The 19,254-nt window shown below is 40.1% G+C and overlaps 1 protein-coding gene across 4 annotated transcripts in view; it reads left to right on the top strand.

Moving 5' to 3' along the window:
• RANBP17 (RAN binding protein 17) overlaps positions 1-19,254 on the top strand; it is a 189,429-nt gene that overhangs the window by 105,752 nt on the left and 64,423 nt on the right. For all 4 annotated transcript variants that reach the window (XM_081855480.1, XM_081855479.1, XM_081855478.1 and 1 more), the window contains exons 15-19: positions 347-420; positions 1,209-1,289; positions 10,731-10,794; positions 10,893-11,001; positions 14,102-14,205. In XM_081855480.1, coding sequence (XP_081711606.1) covers positions 347-420; positions 1,209-1,289; positions 10,731-10,794; positions 10,893-11,001; positions 14,102-14,205 — 432 coding nt within the window. The remainder of the gene's footprint in view (positions 1-346; positions 421-1,208; positions 1,290-10,730; positions 10,795-10,892; positions 11,002-14,101; positions 14,206-19,254) is intronic.

The following is a 19,254-nucleotide window of genomic DNA, read 5'->3' as shown; positions in this document are numbered from 1 at the left end:
TCCAGATGTTTTGAGACTACAATTCCCAGCATCCTTGACTATTGGTCCTGCTAGCTAGGGATCATGGGAGTTGTAGGCCAAAAGCATCTGGAGGGCTGAGGCATCTGGAGGGCTGAGGTTGAGGAAGCCTGGATTATAGAATAGGAGGAGGAGGAAGCAATGAGAAATACAGTTTGCCCATATTTTTAGCCTCATAGTCACAACAGAACTGACTTTCAAAACCAACACCCAACTTGCTGGTTCCCTGCTACCAAAGAAAGTGATCTCTCTTTAGAACAATACATGCTTAAAAAAATCACAGTACAGTAAGCCATTAAGATTTCACTGTTGAATTGGTTTTTTCCAGGTTTATGCTCGAATGTCAGAAGTTTTGGGAATAACAGATGACAACCAAGTTCTAGAAACATTTATGGCAAAAATGTGAGTTTGAAATACCTTCTCTTGTGGTTTTTGTCCCGCCCCCAATGTAAACATTAATGCAAATGCTGCTAATAGTTAATGCCTTAATTTTAAAATTTTGAGATGTGACATATGAATGCAATTAATGTGGCTTTTTACTGTCGCCACCACCCTTTTTCTGTTATTATCAGTTAGCAACTGTCTCCTGTTGTTTTCACGTTTTGATTCAAATCTGAAGGCAACCTTGCTCATTTTGTATTTCCCTTTTTATGCTACATTATATAATACGTTGCATAATACACTGGGGAAACTATTCAGCAAATCTTGACTCTCTAGATAGTTGTTTGAAACATTGGTCCAAATTCTTCTCTGGAGAGAAAAATAAGTGAACCATGAGAAAGAAGGACAACTTTGTAACTGGGATAAAAAAATCCAATTCTTGCCTTCATACCACCTGGAACTAAGTTATTTTTAAGCAGGCCAGTGGCTGATGGTTTAGAGTAGAGTTCAATTTGAGTTTGAAGAGAAGAACAAAGAAAGTATGGATTGCTGCAAACTAGAATGAATACAGTGTATCTGAAGAAGTGTGCATGCACACGAAAGCTCATACCAAGAACTGACTTAGTTGGTCTTTAAGGTGCTACTGGAAGGAATTTGTTTTGTTTTGACTATGGCAGACCAACACGGCTACCTATCTGTAACTGGAATGAATACAGTTAGCTGGAAATAAGTCCCATTGAACTAATATTGTACATGTGTATGTCTGTTTAGAAGATACATTTGTAAAACTTTTCTTTTTTTAATTCTAGTGTTACAAATCTTAAATACTGGGGGCGATGTGAGCCTGTGATCTCAAGAACTCTTCAGTTTCTAAATGACCTTTCAGTTGGATATCCTTTTAACTGTATATCATGGGTCCTATCCACTGGGTAGTTTAGACAATGGTAGAATGTGCACCATTTTCATCTTTACTTTTTTACTTGTTAATACTCTTGGGAATAGTTGATACTGAAATAGTAATTACCGTATTTTTTGCTCTATAAGACGCACCAGACCATAAGACGCACCTAGTTTTTGGAGGAGGAAAACAAGAAAAAAAATATTCTGAATCTCAGAAGCCAGAACAACAAGAGGGATCGCTGCTCATTGAAAGCAGCAATCCCTCTTGGTGTTCTGGCTTCTGGGATAGCTGCACAGTCTGCATTCGCTCCATAAGACACACACACATTTCCCCTTACTTTTTAGGAGGGAAAAGGTGAGTCTTATAGAGCAAAAAATACGGTAAGCATAGCCCTTTCTGTGCATAGTCCATTGTACAAATGCCATCTTGCACGTAATCTTCCTTTCAAATTCATCTAAAAGTTCTGGTTCCTGTCCAGTTTTATTGGTCAGTAAAGCTGGGATTTTGATATAAAACCAAAATAGGTTTATTGTGTCCTTCAACCCTGCTTCTGATGGCTTCCATGAAAGGGTAACAGCTATGGCAATTGGAATCGGGCAGTGATTGGTGAGATGGCCAGAATTGTCTGTGCTTGCTTCAGAGCCTGACGTTGATTGAATGTTCAGCAGCTCACTGGTCCTGTGAATTAGACTTTTTGGAGAGCACATGGTCTTTTTCACTTTCTCCCATCATCAGCCCAGTGCCATCATCTGCTGTGCAACTCAAGGTCAGGGTCAACTGAGCATTCAGCTAATTGTACTTCTAGTTTAATTAGCTGGTTAACATGATCTGGTGTGAATGTATGTTTGGGTATTTTATGTTTGCCTGTGAGTGTGTGTAAAGGGAAGTGTCACTTGTATGTGACAAAGACGGAAGAGAAGAGGTTATTGTCTTGTATTGCTAAAATGTTAAAAGGGTAAAAATGATTGTTTTTCCTCGATGATTTCTTTCAGTACCTTATTGTTCAATAAACTAAAGGTCAACAAGAAATTCTACTTTAAATAGCTTTGTTAAGATATGATCAGTCTTTAAGTAATAAAAGGTAATGAACTTCTTTCATTGCTGCTTCTGTTCCTAGTCTACGCAGAGAATTTTAAACTTCAAGCAGTTGCTGCAAAGCAGTTGTGGTGCAAGAACACTCTGTGTTCATCTCAGTCACCATCTTTCTCCTTGTCCTTTGCCATTGAGAGGTGAGGATGACCCCAGATTGGAGGAGGAGGAGCTACTAGGCAGCGGCAGGCAGGAGAGGGGAAAGTAGTAGGGGTGAAGGTTGAGGAAAAAGATGGTGCAATGGGGAAAGCAATGGCGACAGTGACCCACCTTGGGTGGCACACTGTGTTGTGCTGGGCCCAGATCAATCTGACATCTTCAAAATAGTTGTGTGAATGTCTGTTTTGCTCTCCTTCCTATTCCCCACCCCCCAATTGAATCAGCATGTTCTTCCAAGCTGCCTTTCCACCTTTGTTTTCTTCTCCATTTCTTTTATAGCAGAAATTGCTTGTTTCTTCCACTCTCTGAAACAAACAAGCTTTAACAAATGCTTACTCCTTTACAGTGGGCCCTCGAGTTATGTACTGCTCTGGATACGTAACTTTCAGGTTGCAAACGCGGCAAACCTGGAAGTGTATAATTCCGGATTTCGCAGCACATGCGCAAAAGCGCTCTGTAGTGCCACGTGCGTGCGCAGAAGTAGCGCCTCGAGTTACAGACTTTTCAGGTTAAATATGGACCCCTGGAACGAATTTAATTCGTATCCGGAGGGTCCACTGTACAGTGGTACCTCGGGTTAAGTACTTAATTCATTCTGGAGGTCCGTTCTTAACCTGAAACTGTTCTTAACCTGAAGCACCACTTTAGCTAATGGGGCCTCCTGCTGCTGCCGAGCCGCTGGAACACAATTTCTGTTCTTATCCTGAAGCAAAGTTCTTAACCTGAAGCACTATTTCTGGGTTAGTGGAGTCTGTAACCTGAAGCGTATGTAACCTGAAACGTACCGTATTTTTTGCTTTATAAGACTCACTTTTCCCCTCCTAAAAAGTAAGGGGAAATGTGTGTGCGTCTTATGGAGCGAATGCAGGCTGCGCAGCTATCCCAGAAGCCAGAACACCAAGAGGGATTGCTGCTTTCACTGCGCAGCGATCCCTCTTGCTGTTCTGGCTTCTGAGATTCAGAATATTTTTTTCTTGTTTTCCTCCTCCCAAAACTAGGTGCGTCTTGTGGTCAGGTGCATCTTATAGAGCGAAAAATACGGTATGTAACCCAAGGTACCACTGTATATGCTGCTTTAAGATCTGCAAGTTAACCTTTCTTCCACAAGAAAATAGGCCTGTGAGTGCTCAGAGAAAGAACCTTGCCTGCCATGCGCTAATACTAATTCATAATAGATGTCAAGTCCAAAAGGTTCTGTACTACTGAGCTTTTAATGGTTTTTCACCTGTGCAGTTCACATCTGCTCATTGCCAACATTATACTCAGATTAGACTGCAGAATGGTCCTGCTTCTGATGTTATTGGTTCTGGTTTTCTTTTGATTAAGTGGAGATTCAGATTTTTTTAAAAAAAATATATATGCTTGTTTCAGTTTTGTTCTTGCTATCATTTTTTAAAAACTGTCTTTAATTTATAATATACAGTGGTACCTTGGGTTACATACGCTTCAGTTACATACGCTTCAGGTTACACACTCCGCTAACCCAGAAATAGTGCTTCAGGTTAAGAACTTTGCTTCAGGATAAGAACAGAAATTGGGGTCCAGCGGCGCAGTGGCAGCAGGAGGCCCCGTTAGCTAAAGTGGTGCTTCAGGTTAAGAACAGACCTCCAGAACGAATTAAGTACTTAACCCGAGGTACCACTGTAATTTAAAAGATACATAAAATGTATGAATCTTTTTTTAAAAGAAGAAATGAATTGCATTGCAACTGTGCTTCAGGTAAGTATCAAAGCAGTTAAATATCTCCTGTGTTTAAGAATCCTTGGTGTGATGGGATGATGAGCTGCTTGTGCGTAAAAGCTTAATCCCTCAGAGCTTGGGCATGGTTCTCAAACTCTGTCTTTAGCGGAGCCCCTTAAACATAACTCCCTTAATCGCTGGCAGAATCCGACAGTGGGCGTTTACGGAATCTACTCCAGCATAAAAGCTCCTTAACGGAAACGCGTCTTCGGGTTTCTCGACGCGACAGTTTCCGGCGAGGAGTGGGTGTACCTATAGGAGGTCCTGAGACTTCTCCACTGTTTTCGCTGGAAGACTCCCTGAGCCATCCCTTCGACTCACTTTCTCTCTGATCTTCCTCTCTCCCCCTGCTGGTACCTTCCTCCGCTGCTGAGTCTCTCCTAGCTTCCGAGAGCCCCTCCACCACCTGCCTTTCCGATGGCAGTTCCCTGACACTTGGCCTTTGGATATATTTTTTTTCATCTCTTTATCTGATTCAGTGGCATATAGCAGCATTGGACAATAAACTGGGGAGGCATCATAGCTCAGTGGGTAAAGCACATGCTTTTGATAAAGAGGGTTTTAGGTTCAAACCTGGTTCCTTCTTTCAACCAGACTGGAAAGAACCTCTAAGGCAATACTGGGCTAGGTGTCCAATGGCATGGCTTGGTATATGTTCCCCTTGTTGCTTATACAGTGGTACCTTGGTTCTCGAACGGCTTAGTTGTTGAACAAATGGCTCCCGAATGGTGCAAACTCGGAAGTAAGTTTTCCGGTAGGCGAATGTTTTTTGGAAACAGAATATCCAATACGGCTTCTGATTGAGTGCAGAAAGCTCTTGCAGCCAATCAGAAGCCACACCTTGGTTTTCAAATGGTTTCAGGAGTCGAACGGACTCCCGGAATGGATTAAGTTCGAGAACCAAGGTACCACTGTATCTGTTATTAAAAAATCTCATAGAAATTGATGCACTTTTTCATTCCAAACCAGGGTCCAATAATACTCAGCGTTCTACTCTTCTCTTTCTTTGGTATTATTATTCCCCAAATGAACTTTGTAAAACCCTCTTGCTTGGTAGGTAATTTTGCTATATCAATGAATGGGGGTACACAATGAAAAGAGCATATAAAATCGGCATTAACTTTGCTAGTTAACTTTTTTTTAATTGGCAGCAATGAAATAAACAACGTTTTGAATAAATAAACTGCATTAAATGTAATTTGACTCGAACTTCTGTGATTTGTTTCTTTTTCCAGTTAAAATGAATGTAGCATGATAGAGCTAACGTAAATGCTGTTTCACTTTATTCTTATGTGTTAGTATTAGTTAAGTTTAAAATTGTGTTCTTTGGCAAATGAAAAAAGAATTCAGAAGTATTAAGACACCCACTTTTGTGCTGGAATTTAATATGCAACTTTTTATTGGAAAATAATCGTCCTTGTCTGGCAAAATCCACCATGCAATATTTCTGTTAGTAGGCATAATGTAATAAAGGCAGGGAGGGCTATTTATCACAACAAATTTTGAGGATTTCAGGATTCTTTTTATTATTTTAATATATTTCTTTGGTATTAAATCAGAAAAATGATAAATTACACCTGTCGAAGCTGTTTTTCCTTTTTGTTGGAAAATGATGTACAACCCAATTTTGCTGGTCATTTTGGCTTTTAACGATACATACACTTTTCCCTCTTTTAAATCTATTGGCTCAGCTTTTAAAGAACAATACTGAAGTACTTCTTATTTCTTACATATGAAGTGTTTATAAATACTTCCTGGTATTGCAAACTTTAACCTTTTAACAATGCATTAGTTTGTCAGAGCAACTCAGTGGCTGTGACGTTCAAGCTCACTTCAGACAAGCCCTTCTCATTCTGATAGGGATTAAGTCACTGTGGTCGGTTGAGGATTAAGCTTTCATTATATATAACTTTGTTGAGAAGCGCCATGTTTTTTAGAGACCACATCCAGGGGGCCCATTTTCAGTACACAGGGTACATTAAATTGTGATTAATTTGAAAGGCTAAAAAATAATTAGTTTAATTTAAATGCCTGCCCATTGCTTAATTCATTCATATGCATATAATTTTCTTTCAGAATCAAGCGCTACATGTTCCTTGAAATTGGTACTTATCTTTTATTATGCATAAGGGTTATTTATTTCTTCAGAGATTCTATAACAGTTTTTTTTAAAAAAAAATCACAATTTTAGAAAGGATTAAACAAAAGAACAAATATATATATAGGGAGTATTTTAAGCAACAAGAGGCAACAAATGATTTGTGTTGCTGTCTTGTTTTGCATTATTTTAACAATTATTCCAGGCTTGCATATTTAGAAATATATTAGCCCAATTTGATTTTAAGGCTCAGTTATTTGAATTATAAATCATTATGTCCCTTCTAGCTGATAAGTCACGGAATAGCTTTGAATTCATTTACATAATGGAATGTGTTAGTGTTTCCTTTCTGTCAGTGTAGTCATGGTACTCCCTCATGCATCCTCTGTTGTTTCTCATAATTAACTTTAACACACAAACACACACACACACACACACACACACTCATGGTTATTTTGTGAAGGAACTGACCACAAAGTGTCTTTCAGGTATCTGATTGTTCTTCTTCCTAGTTACACTGTGATTGCAGCTATTAAAGTTTTTCTTTTGGTTTAAAGCAAAACCCCTGCAAAAAGACTTCACAACATAAAACAGTCACTTGATAAGAAGCAATCAAGCAAGTTACCTAAAAGTCTCTACATGTAATTGTTAAAACATAGCCTAGGAAGTGGATTATTTAAAATGTTCATCTTCAGCTGATGAAGACGTATCTAGACCTAAGCTGGCTTGGTTGCAGAAGCATTGCTGTAAACTATCATTTGGCAATAGAGAAAGAAGGAAAATTCTAGACAAATGTAGTAAAGATAAAAATTATGGCCAAATCCATTGATGCAAGTGTGTTTAAACATGCTTGCTTCTATACTGGATTGTGATTAAAATACAGGCAACTCTCAGTTTACACTGGGGTTACATTCTAGGTATAGGGATTTTGGCGTAAAGCCAAAATTGTGTACAGTATAGTCAGAACACATTGGGTTCAATGGCAGGTGAGATTGCCACCTTTTATTATATGTTGTTGTTGTTTAGTCGTGTCCGACTCTTCGTGACACCATGGACCAGAGCACGCCAGGCACTCCTGTCTTCCACTGCCTCCCGCAGTTTGGTCAAACTCATGCTTTTTTAGCTTCGAGAACACTGTCCAACCATCTCATCCTCTGTCGTCCCCTTTTCCTTGTGCCCTCCATCTTTCCCAACATCAGGGTCTTTTCCAGGGAGTCTTCTTTTCTCATGAGGTAGCCAGAGTATTGGAGCCTCAGCTTCAGGATCTGTCCTTCCAGTGAGCACTCGGCTGATTTCCTTAAGAATGGAGAGGTTTGATCTTCTTGCAGTCCATGGGACTCTCAAGAGTCTCCTCCAGCACCATAATTCCTTCTTTATGGTCCAGCTATAATATATATATATATATATATATATATATATATATATATATATATATGCAGGTTTTGGTGTCCTCGGGTGTCTTCCCGTGTAAAAGTTGGGGTGTCTAGGCGACGTTTCGACGAGGTCTCACTCGTCATCTTCAGGCTGGTGCTTTCGGCTTCTTGTTACTGGAACAGAGCAGGATCTCAGTGTTTGAGTTCCTATAAATACTGTAGAGGGGGTGTGGTGTATAGCCTCCAATGTTCTGGGCAGAGAGGAAGTTCCCAGGCTAGTGTGCCTTTTCTTCTTTTGTTCCTTAATTACTTGAGAGATATCTTGAGTGATTTCTTGAGTGATATCCTGAGTACCACTTAGGTGGGTCATTAGGTGTGGATTAGTTGTTAAAGTCTTTGTGTCTTGACCTCTTGAACTTTGTGAAGAGTTTTCCTGAGAAGATGGCTGTACTGTACTTAGTTGTGCTCTGGCTTGGCTTCGTGTATAGGGGCGAGCTGTGGTTTTGTGGCTTGTGTCAGCCAGATCTGTGTAGGGATTGCAGGGGGGTGCAGCATCCGGAGGTGCCACCATGGATTGGCTACTGGATGGTGTCTGTAATTCATCTGTGGAGAGGGTCTGGGTTTGGGTCTGGTGTGGTTGATTGGTGTTGGCGTTCTGTGTGCCTCTGGATCTGGTGTCAGTTTTTGTGGGGAGGGCTAATTTCCAGATGTCTGGCAAGCGGGATGTGTCGTCACGCTTGTTCATGTTGTGAGGGTGTTTCTCTATCTCGATGGCTTCCATGATTATTCTCTTGTGGTGATGTTCCGTGTTAAAGAGCAATTTGGAATCTGCAAAATTAATTTCGTGTCCTGTTTCTTTCATGTGTTGGAAAAGAGAGGAAGTTTTTTCTTCTTTTTTGAAGAAGGTGTTGGGAAGAAAGGCTAATGCCGTATTTTTCCGTGTGTAAAAAGACCCCTATTATTTGATCCCAAAATTAAGAAATAATTAATTGCAACATTCCGTGTATAAGACCATACCCAATTTTAAACTTAAAAAAATTGGGGGGAAATATAGTCTTATACACAGTAAAATAGTGTTTCCAAACTTTTGACTATTTTGCTGTATTGAATATTCAGTGCCTCACTATAGCTAACTTTGATGCAGAGACACAGTGGTACCATGGTTCTTGAACTTAATCCGTTCCGGGAGTCTGTTCGACTCCTGAAACCGTTTGAAAACCAAGTCGTGGCTTTCGATTGGCTGCAAGAGCTTTCTGCACTCAATTGGAAGCCATATCGGATGTTCGGTTTCCAAAAAACGTTCATCTACCAGAACACTTACTTCCGAGTTTGCGCCGTTCGGGAGCCGATTTGTTCAACAAGGCCTCTCCTCCTTCCGGAGGGGAGGTGTTGTGAGCGGGAGACGATTCCCGCGTCACGCAGGGGGTGTTCTGCCCCTTGCCCCACTCACATGGCTGGCGCACCACGCCCCCTGTTGAGCACCCAACCAGGGGGCTTGGTGGGGGCATGATTTGCTGCTCAAATGCAGTTGCGCCAGCCATCCTGCCCACTCAGTCACCTTTCGCCTCGAGTCACCTTTCACCTTTCTGCACTCAATTGGAAGCCATATTGGATGTTCGGTTTCCAAAAAACGTTCGTCTACCAGAATGCTTACTTCCGAGTTTGCGTCATTCGGGAGCCGATTTGTTCGACAACTAAGCCATTCGAGAACCAAGGTACTACTTTATTTGTTTCTTTCCTTATACAGCCTCCCTCAACCTGGTGCCCTTGAGATGTTTTTACCTACAAATGCATTATCCTTGACCTATAGTGATGCTGGCTGAGACTATGGGAGTTGGAATCTGGAGGGCACCATGTTGGAGAAGGTTCTCCTAGAGTAAAACAATGGTACGGGATAATGTCAGTATTTTTCTGTAGCTCCTTCCTGTCTTAACCATTTTAAACAGAGAAAATATTTTAATAGGAACTGTGAGAGATGAGATGTTGAACTCAAAACCTTGATCCATATGTAGCAGCAGGTTTTGTGCCAGTTCTTCTGCATGAGAAAATCCCACCCTCTTCCGCAATATACACACTACAGAGGACCAGCACTATCTATTCTGACAGAGCTGCTCTCTGTGACGTTAAGAGAGAGTGCTAGAGGTAAATAGTTAAACAGGTTGCCCAGTCAGGACCCAGGGGGGTGGAATCAGTGGGACTATAAAACCAGTTCTGGGAGGAGTTTGGGGAGGAGTTCATTGGGAGTTGTTGGTGGGTAGTTGGTTGGATTTAGTGGGTTGGCTGGTGGGGAAAGGCAGTTGGTAATAGAGAGACAGGGCAGTGGGTTCTTGAGTGTGGGGAGTTAGAAGAGATAGAGAGAGGAAAATAAGACTAAGAAAGTAAAGAGCAACAAGGTTTGGAATGCTCTAAAAGTTTTGTTTGTGTCTGAAATAAAATACACTTTTCTTTATTTAATTGAGAAGCTGACTGAGACTGAAGTGATTTTACCAGGGAGGACCTGGTTGGTGGCAGTGGATTAGTGGTGTACGGGTCAATAGTCCGTGAGACGACCGGGGGCTCCGTACGAACGCCACACTTACCTGTTGAGGATTAGTGACAAGGTTTACCTGAATTTGGCACCCCATTCTCCCATCTGCTGTGAGAGACGACTGCTGTAAAAGATGAAAGAATTGGCCTCTATATGTCCTGACAAGTATCATACATTTCCTACTTGTCTTCTAAAAAAATTAAGAACACCATGACTGTTGATAGTTTTAACAACTTCTGCTCTTCTGCTTAGTAATATTATTTATTAATTATTATTTTCTTTGCATTTTTTAAAATAAAAAGCCTAATTTTTGAAATCTCTATGTTCTAATACTCTGTAAAGCTACCAATATGGGGGTCTCTGAAGACTATAAGCATTAAAAAGTTAGGTTTTGTGTTATCAGCATATGAATTGCATACTGTTGTTTCCCTTAATTTCAAACACTTATATTCTCCTAAAAAAGCTTGTGAAAATAGATGCTGTGAAGTTCATGCTGCAGAATCATACGGTAGGTCTCTCGAATTAGCTTCAATATTTTAAAAGTTGTTAACATAAAATAATGAATGGTGGTGACTTTTTTAAATCTGTTCTTCATTTTTCCACCAGAGTAAACACTTTCCTTTCTTGGGTGTAAATGATAATTATGGTTTGAGTGACCTTAGGTGCAGAACCAGATTCTATACTGCACTCACACGCCTTCTCATGGTAGATCTAGGTAAGAAATTTTTCATTGTATGCCTTCACTCCCTTCCTGAAGTTAGAAAGGTCTCCCAAATACATAGTCTACTCTATGGTCTAATAATCAGTTCCTGGCAATATTGATATTTCTTTTTAAATCAAAAGAACACTACGCCAGACATGTTATTAAAACATGTTATGACCACTTTGAGACCTAATCTGCCCACAGAAGGATTGTTTTCCTCATCATGTGCAAGAAAGGTGAAACTAAATTCAACATGGTTCTTCTGGTTGCATTAAAGTCCGCATGACTGCTTGTGCCAGAATCAGCATGAAATTTGCTATAGAATGTACTAAAAAATACTCCTTCAAAATATTTGTAGAACGTATTGGTGGCTATTTTCATTCCATTCAGGTTCCTTGGATCCAGTTCATTTTATTTTCCTACGGGCTTTCATTTCAAGGCTAATGTTTCTTACTATGAAATAAGTCTTAGAAGAGTTAATTTCTGAATAAACGTATTTTAGATTGGTCAGCTAAATTATAAAAGTGTGATCTTTGGACATGGGATCTATCCCTGTTTCACTGAGGAACCTACTTTCTCTTCCTGGATTCTATGCCAGGAGCAAAAAGACAGATTTGAAATGTACTTTCTTTTTATTTCCACTGGCTTTAGATTGTCCCAAAGATGATTCAGTATTTTAAGTTAATGCTACTTTATTTCCAGACTTATAATATTCCTCTGCAAAGTAAGAAGGTCCCTCGCCAGATTCAAACTAGAATATGCAAAGTTCACCTGTAAACTATCTATACAGTCCTTAAAGTTATATTGCTATTTCCTGGCACCTTGAAAATCCCTATTCTCATTGGGATTTTTTGAAAAAAGTTTAAAATGCCATAGCATCTAGAGGAAGAAATAAACTGAAAGTGATCATTAGCATCAGTGACTCAGATTATGTTTTAAAAATAGCTAGACTGAATAAAAATCACTATCTTGCTAATGCATCTCAGAAGGTGGTGGATTACTCAGTTTCTGTGTGTGTGCAAAATGTGGACCCAACAAACCCCATAACACAGTACTGTCTAAGCTGAGAAAAAACTCTTCTTCGCTACCACTAATTGTAGCCTTTTAAATGGGTTCAATTACCTGTTTGGTCCAACTGAGCACAAAAATTGCACCACTTTGCTATATTGTCTCCCAAGCCTCAGTAGCCTTCTGTAATCCATCCACCGAAGGAAGGTCTATTTAGGATTCGGAATGAGAGAACACTTAGCAGCTGTAGTAACTTCTTCAACTGGTCACCTATAGGCATAAGTAAAATTAATCTCCCAGAGCATTCTGTAAACCCATTGGAATTTTCAGTCTCCAAGTCTGGGCCATCCTTTGGCCTGTGCATCTCATCTCTCTTCTGCCTCCCACCAGAGACTGTGTCATGAAAATGTACACCCTTTGTGATGTAATGATCTGATCATAAGGGTGACATCTACATCCCCCATACTCAGGCTGCCTGTTTCCATGACAGCGTAATACAACAAATCCAACATAGTACCTGTCACACGTGTCAGTAACAATGACTTGATGTAGCTGAGTGTGTTATGAGGGACATGTATTTTTGAGCCACAGCCTATGAGGTGGCCTCAGGATGAGATACCTGGATACACCACATGAGGCATGGGGCTTCAGCAGATCAAAAATCCTTGGATCTCATTATAAGGTAAAGGTAAAGGGACCCCTGACCATTAGGTCCAGTCGTGGCCGACTCTAGGGTAGCTGCGCTCATCTCGCTTTATTGGCCGAGGGAGCCAGCGTACAGCTTCCGGGTCATGGGGCCAGCATGACTAAGCCGCTTCTAGCGAACCAGAGCAGCGCACGGAAATGCCATTTACCTTCCCGCCGGAGCGGTACCTATTTATCTACTTGCACTTTGACGTGCTTTTGAACTGCTAGGTTGGCAGGAGCAGGGACCGAGCAACGGGAGCTGATCCTGTGGCGGGGATTTGAACTGTCGACCTTCTCATCAACAAGTCCTAGGCTCTGTGGTTTAACCCACAGCGCCACCCGTGTACACACATTCAAATTTGATTGTGCAGAATGTATCCAAAGGGATGTATATTCTTTCAAATAAGTGTGATCCTGTTTCATCAAATTCCATCCCATGTTTGCTCAAGTGGAGTAGTCCAGAGAGTCCTTGGGGGAATTCTGAAAGTGATGAGGAGAGGGATGCGTGCTAAAGCCGGTATATAGAAATCGAAAAGAAATAAGAAGAAGACAGACAATTAGAATATATAGACATCAGCAGTGTCAACTGGGAGAATTAACATGTTAACTGGAATAATAGGCAGCTATAGTTCTTGATATGATATCAAAATGCCCTATGAGTTTTGTGTTTCCATTTCTTGCATAACAATGGAAAATCAGTACTCGAGAGTACAATGCAACACAGTATGAGGGAAGCTGGATTTAACTACAGATTAAATAATATTGGCTGGGCAAAACCCTGCTCTGAAGCCTTGGTGTGGTGTTGCCATTCACAGCAGGCAGTGCAGGAAATAATAGATTCAGGATTCAGACCTGGGGCGGATTGAGTGCCAGTTTGGGCCCCCGATCAGATTTGTGTGTGCATGCGTATAGCCCTACACACAGGCTTACCCTAGCTGAACAACTGAGTAACTAACGCTAGTAGGGTCCTATGAGTGTCAGTCATCCCAAGGGCCCTGCTCTGGAGTGGTCTCCTAGACTACATCTTACTGTAAAAATGTGAAGTTGTGAAGAATGTGGATTCAACCTTTAAAGCTGTAACATTAAAAGCCCTCAGCAGATTGGGCCCAGGATACTTGAGTAACCACCTGCACTCATGCCAACCTGTCCATTTACTGAAATCAGTGTTGGAAGACTTACTTAGGTGTCCACCTGTGAAGATGATTAGGTTGGTGGGCACCCTTAACAGAGCCTTTTCATTGGCTCGGCAACAATGGAACTCCATCGCTTTGTAGGCTTGGCAGGCCTTTTGAAGACCTATCGCTTTTCAGTGGCCTTTAGCAAGTTTTGTATATTAGGAGTCCTTGTTGTAGGCCTCCTGGACTTCATTGTTCTTTTCCTGGCATTTAACCCTTGCCTTTCTTCCTTTTTTCCATAGGTGAAGATGAAGATGAATTTGAAAACTTCATGCTTCCCCTGACAGTTTCATTTGAAACTTTAGCTCAGATATTTAACAATAGTTTTAAACAAGAGGAAGCAAAGGTAAGTTGTTTTGAAGTGGGAAATCTTATTTCTCATAAACCAATAGGGAGATTGCGGGGTGGAGAGATGTGTGGGGAGACATCATCCAGCAAAAAAAAAAATCACACTAAGGCCCATTGACTTAAATTGATGGAAATTAAGTGTGAAAGTAATTCTGCCCTTAAAAACAGAAAGATTCAATTTGGCTGGTTGCCTTTTTCTCAGTTCTGCTTTAGTTTATGTGATGTTTCCCTTTGAAGGTCCATATGTGAACTCTTCATTTTTAAGCCTCTGGGGATATGAATCTACTCTCCCCTACATGAAGGGGCAAGGCATGAGATTTGTTTCCAGAGCAAGATGAAGCAGAGACTGGCATAATGAGCAAACAAGTTGGAAGATTAGGTAGAAGTAGAATTGGTTCTCTGCTCATTCCTCTCTTGCGATACCTCCCTGCCCCATCCCTGCTTGCAAGGTGCCCTACTTCCTTATCTGTATCAATCCCCATGTGGTGCTGAGCTTATTCCTAGGCATAGATGTCAACTTTTCCCTTTTCTTGCGAGGAATCCTATTTGAAATAAGGGAATTTCCCTTTAAAAAAGGGAAAAGTTGACAGCTATGTTCCTAGGCTCTGAGGAATGCTGAAGTAGAAGAACAAAAGGCCTTGATAATCCTAAACTAGGAGAAGCAAAATTGCACCGTTGAATTTTCCCTGAGAATTTTGCATTACTGGTGAAACTAGGCTGTTTGTGGAGTTTCCATTAAAAACCTACAAAACCCACACCTAGTTCCCTTGTCTCTCCCTATGTCATTTCATAAGGGAAGTGTGTGATATGATGTCATCATATATTGCGTACTTGCTTCACTTGCCATCCTCCCCTGAATGGCAGTGATGAAAACATGACGCCATCTCACACTTTTCCTTTAATCAGTGGGAGATAGGAAGTAGATATAGGGTTGCTGTTTTAGTGACAGCCTTATGATCAGCATTACATTTAGCTCCACTCTCTGTTTTTCAGTGGGTGATGCACAACATTAGTCATACACAGTGGACTGAATGAAACCAGTGGACTTAAGTTCATTGATATCAGTGACTCTGCTCTGAGCATGATTAATGTTGGTCTCTGCTCTGAGCATGATTAATGTTGGGTTTCACCCTGACTGCTCAATATCTTATACTTCTGGAATTTTGGCCTGTTGTTTATTAACTACTTTCATTTTTTGTGTGGATGAGCTTTTCTGTTTCTTTATGTATTTATTTATTAGGTGTGTGTAGACCTACAAAGTTATAGGAATAAACGGGATGGAAACACTGTATATTTAGAACATCTCTTCCAAACAAGAATTTAATATATAAATCAGGAGTTTATTAAATGGCTGGGCATATATGTATAAATAGGAACTGGTCTTGAAGTATTGCGTTCTTAAACCGAACAAAGTGATTAGGATAACTGATAGCTAAATAAGGTTTTTATGTGCCTGTGGGAGCCATATTAGGATTGATTTGACAAGTCAGTTCAGCTGTGGCAACAGTCATATTATCTAGCACAACATTATGTTTTATTAGTAAAATCCTTAAGTGTAGCAAGCTGTTTGTGTCAAAACAACAGTATATTTTAGAGGGTGGGGGGAGACTTGCTAAGTGGAACGAAGCACATTAGCATAGCATTACATTAAATAGATTGCCTTCTACTATTATGAACAAACAGTTAACCATGCACTCTAGAGTGGCTATTTCAGCTACACTGTGTAATATTTGCAGAAGCTCTTATCAATAATTTTTCCTTAGCATTTTAAAATGTGGTGGGAAACTTCGTGGTGCCATTGCTGTTCTTCCCTCTCCTCAGCTCTTCCAGAAAACGCAAACAGATCTGGAGAACTGTATGCTTTCACTCTATATATAGGTAGCAATCTTCTTTGGATGCTTCTGCCTGCCTTGACAAGGTTTCGGGAGGTAGCTCATGGAGATATTGATGGGAGTGGAGAAGCCTAGAAGCCCAGTTTATTTTTGTACAAACCCTGGTATATGCTAAAATGTGGCCCTAAATAATAAGCATATGCTAAGCATGCTTGCTAAATGTTGTCTTTAATGTTGCTCCATGAGAAAATTACTACCTTGGTAAGCAACTTTTTGAGAAAAATATGACAAGTGTTTTGATGCATCAGTGCCTTTAGTAACAGTAAATGCACTGTTTTGACTCAAAAAATACCACATACATTAAACTCTTCACTTGACTTTGCTGATCATTCAGAATAACACATTGTTTGTTAGTTTGTTGAATTTATATCCTGCCCTTCTTCCTGAAGGAGCCCAGGGCGGCATTAGATACTACTACTACTATGTAAAGATTGTTGTTCCAGGGAGCAGTTTGAGGTTAGGAATCAGATTTGGAGTGGATTTTAAACGACCTTCATGAAAGATTGCAGCTTTCTGTCATTTGAGGACTTTATCAGTACTGAAACCATTTCGCTGTTGCACTGTCTTGTTTGATAGAGAAACGTTCTTACTGGTGGAAAATTTTAATAGAGTTCCAGTGGTATATCCCTAAACTAGCAAGTTCTTAATGACCCTGGAAAGTGATTGCTTTGATTACACTTTAACGGTATTTGCAAATAAAATCACAAGTAATTAAGGGGAAATCTCCAGGCTTTTGAGCAACTTTGATGCATGATAACTGCCTGATTCAGCTCCATCTAGAGTAATGCTGTGTAGACAAGAGCTACTGAGATCAATAGCAACATAATGATAGTGGCAGAATTAAGTGAGTAACCTGAGAACTGTCCCTTCAGAATGCATGCAGCTGCCACAAGCCAGGGCCACACAGTGCACTCCTTGCTTCCGTCCTAAATGTTCATCAAAAGACGCCCTGCAGGAAAATGGAGTTAGATGCTCTTTATTGCTGATCGTGTCTCTTGCCACATTTATCAGGGAAATTGGATTAGCAGTTGGCAGCTGCAGGTAGACAAGGTTCTGCAGTGATTAAATATGCAGCTTGGCTGCATTTGTTGTGACAGACCTTTAGTAAATTCTACTGTAAGCACCATCTGTCTAATTTGTATAAAGGGAAACTTCATGCTCTAAGCCACTGCTAAGGAACTGAATTTGTTGCTTTATCATAAAGTAAACTTTCCCACTGAAATCTTTTTAAACGTAATTTATTAGATTATAGAGTTTTTTTGATTTTTGTTTTGTTTTGTTTATTTGTTTGCTCATCCTGATGAATAAATAATACGTGGTAAAGTGCTTTCAGGTACTCTATTTGGAAGTACTGAAAAAGAAAATAATAATCTGTTCCGCTCTTCAATAAAATGTTTAGTATTCTTATCTGCAGGGAGGTGACACTGTTAAAATATCACTTAGAAAATGCCCTATGAATGCCAAGCTCATTTAATTTGTGGCTTCTACTAGGATTTTCTAATTGGCTTTTTATACATCTGAAACACGTAGTTGAAAAATAATTGCAGTGGGGCAGCTTACCCTTGTTGAAATACATTTGTAGTTGACAATCCTGTTCATAAAGCATATGTTCAGGTTTATTTTCCAGGAAGTCCTCACCAAATATGTGAGGACGTCATTAGCTAAGGATGGAAAAAAATCATAGTTACAAGATTAGTGCCTATTTCCTCACCACCGCTCTCTTAAAGAAGCCCCCGTATTGGCCCTGGAAATTTGGCTCAATAATATATCGACTTTCTATACTTAACCTCGTTGGTACTTTGATATTATTTATGACATGATTAGTTTGATAGGGGCAAATAAAGCAATGTGATCCGAGGAAGAGGAGTGGTTAAGTAGCACGGTGCTATCTATAGCTGGTTCACAGAAACTCGAAGCTGCTGAATTATTTAAAATCCTTGATTTTCAGCTTGCACACATTAAAAGTTTTCACACTAAGTGCCAAATGTTGCAAACAGCACTTTAACAGAATGATTTTGCTTTGATCCCTGTAGCAGTTCCTGAATAATTTATCACAGGTTATTGCCTTAATTCTGGAGAGGGATAGCGCAATAAAGGCAGATGAAAACACTCCAGTTGAAACACCTTGGGGCCTGCTCATTTCTCTGACATGGCTCTTTTGTTGGAACTATTTAGAGGTTATTAAGACGTGTCTGTAGAATTAAGAGTATGCTGTAAGGACGAAGACAGCCATCTTAATTCTAAAGACAAAGCACTATGACCCTTCACCTTTTCCCCGGCTGTTATTATATAGTAGAATTATGAGGGTAATATTATAGCTGCACCCAGAAGTGCAACTATAGTTAAAGGTCTGTCAGACTTCCCATTAGAAAATCCTGTTTTGGGGTGTTTGAATGGGTTGTCTTGTCTGGCTCCACTTGGAACAAGTTAGCAATGCGGTGCGCGGGCTGTCAAACTGCAATTTCGGTTTCGATGGGTCTTTTGCCCCCATGTTGCTCTTACTTTTAGAAAGCCGCGGAAATTTATTTCAAGAAATCAGGGGGAAATCAGCAACAGGCCTAGCGAAGTGGCTTTTCAAGCAGCCAGCCTGTTCTTTTATTTGTAGTTATGAGAAATGCAGTAATTATTTCAAAATGGAAATGTTCTTATTCATCTGAGTTCTGGCTACCAAAATTCTCTCTGCACGTTTTCGCATTCAGTCCTTCACGTAATAACTACATTGTTCGACAGTGGTTACTATGCATCCCAGGAATGAATGTATCTCAGTGGTACATGTGTTATGATCCTTCAGTAACCTTATGTTCCTCAGATTAGATGCAAGCCATTTGAGGTTCTTTGAGGTTATAAACAAATAAGCATTTTTATTTTTTTAAAAAACAGTTGCTTATTCGTGTTTCTACCTCCCTTAATATCACACATATCTGGCAACAAGAAAATAAATCATGCAATGTGACTACTGTTAGAGGCATCTTCTGATTTTTTCTTCAGACCATGCCACCTTAAATCTGTACTTTTAGATAGATTCATCTTACTGAAATCTGAAAATAATCTACACCTGCTTTGAGAGCCTAACATGGACTAGTAAATTGATTATTGGTCTTACAATGAATTAATGAATGAATTTGGTGGCCTTAACATCCTTTTAGTGTCAGCAT

This window comes from Podarcis erhardii (assembly GCF_964252035.2).
Source record: "Podarcis erhardii genome assembly, chromosome: 3".
Taxonomy (NCBI): Eukaryota; Metazoa; Chordata; class Lepidosauria; order Squamata; family Lacertidae; genus Podarcis; species Podarcis erhardii.
Note: the sequence above shows the minus strand (reverse complement) of the source record. Positions and strands in the feature narration are given on the sequence as shown.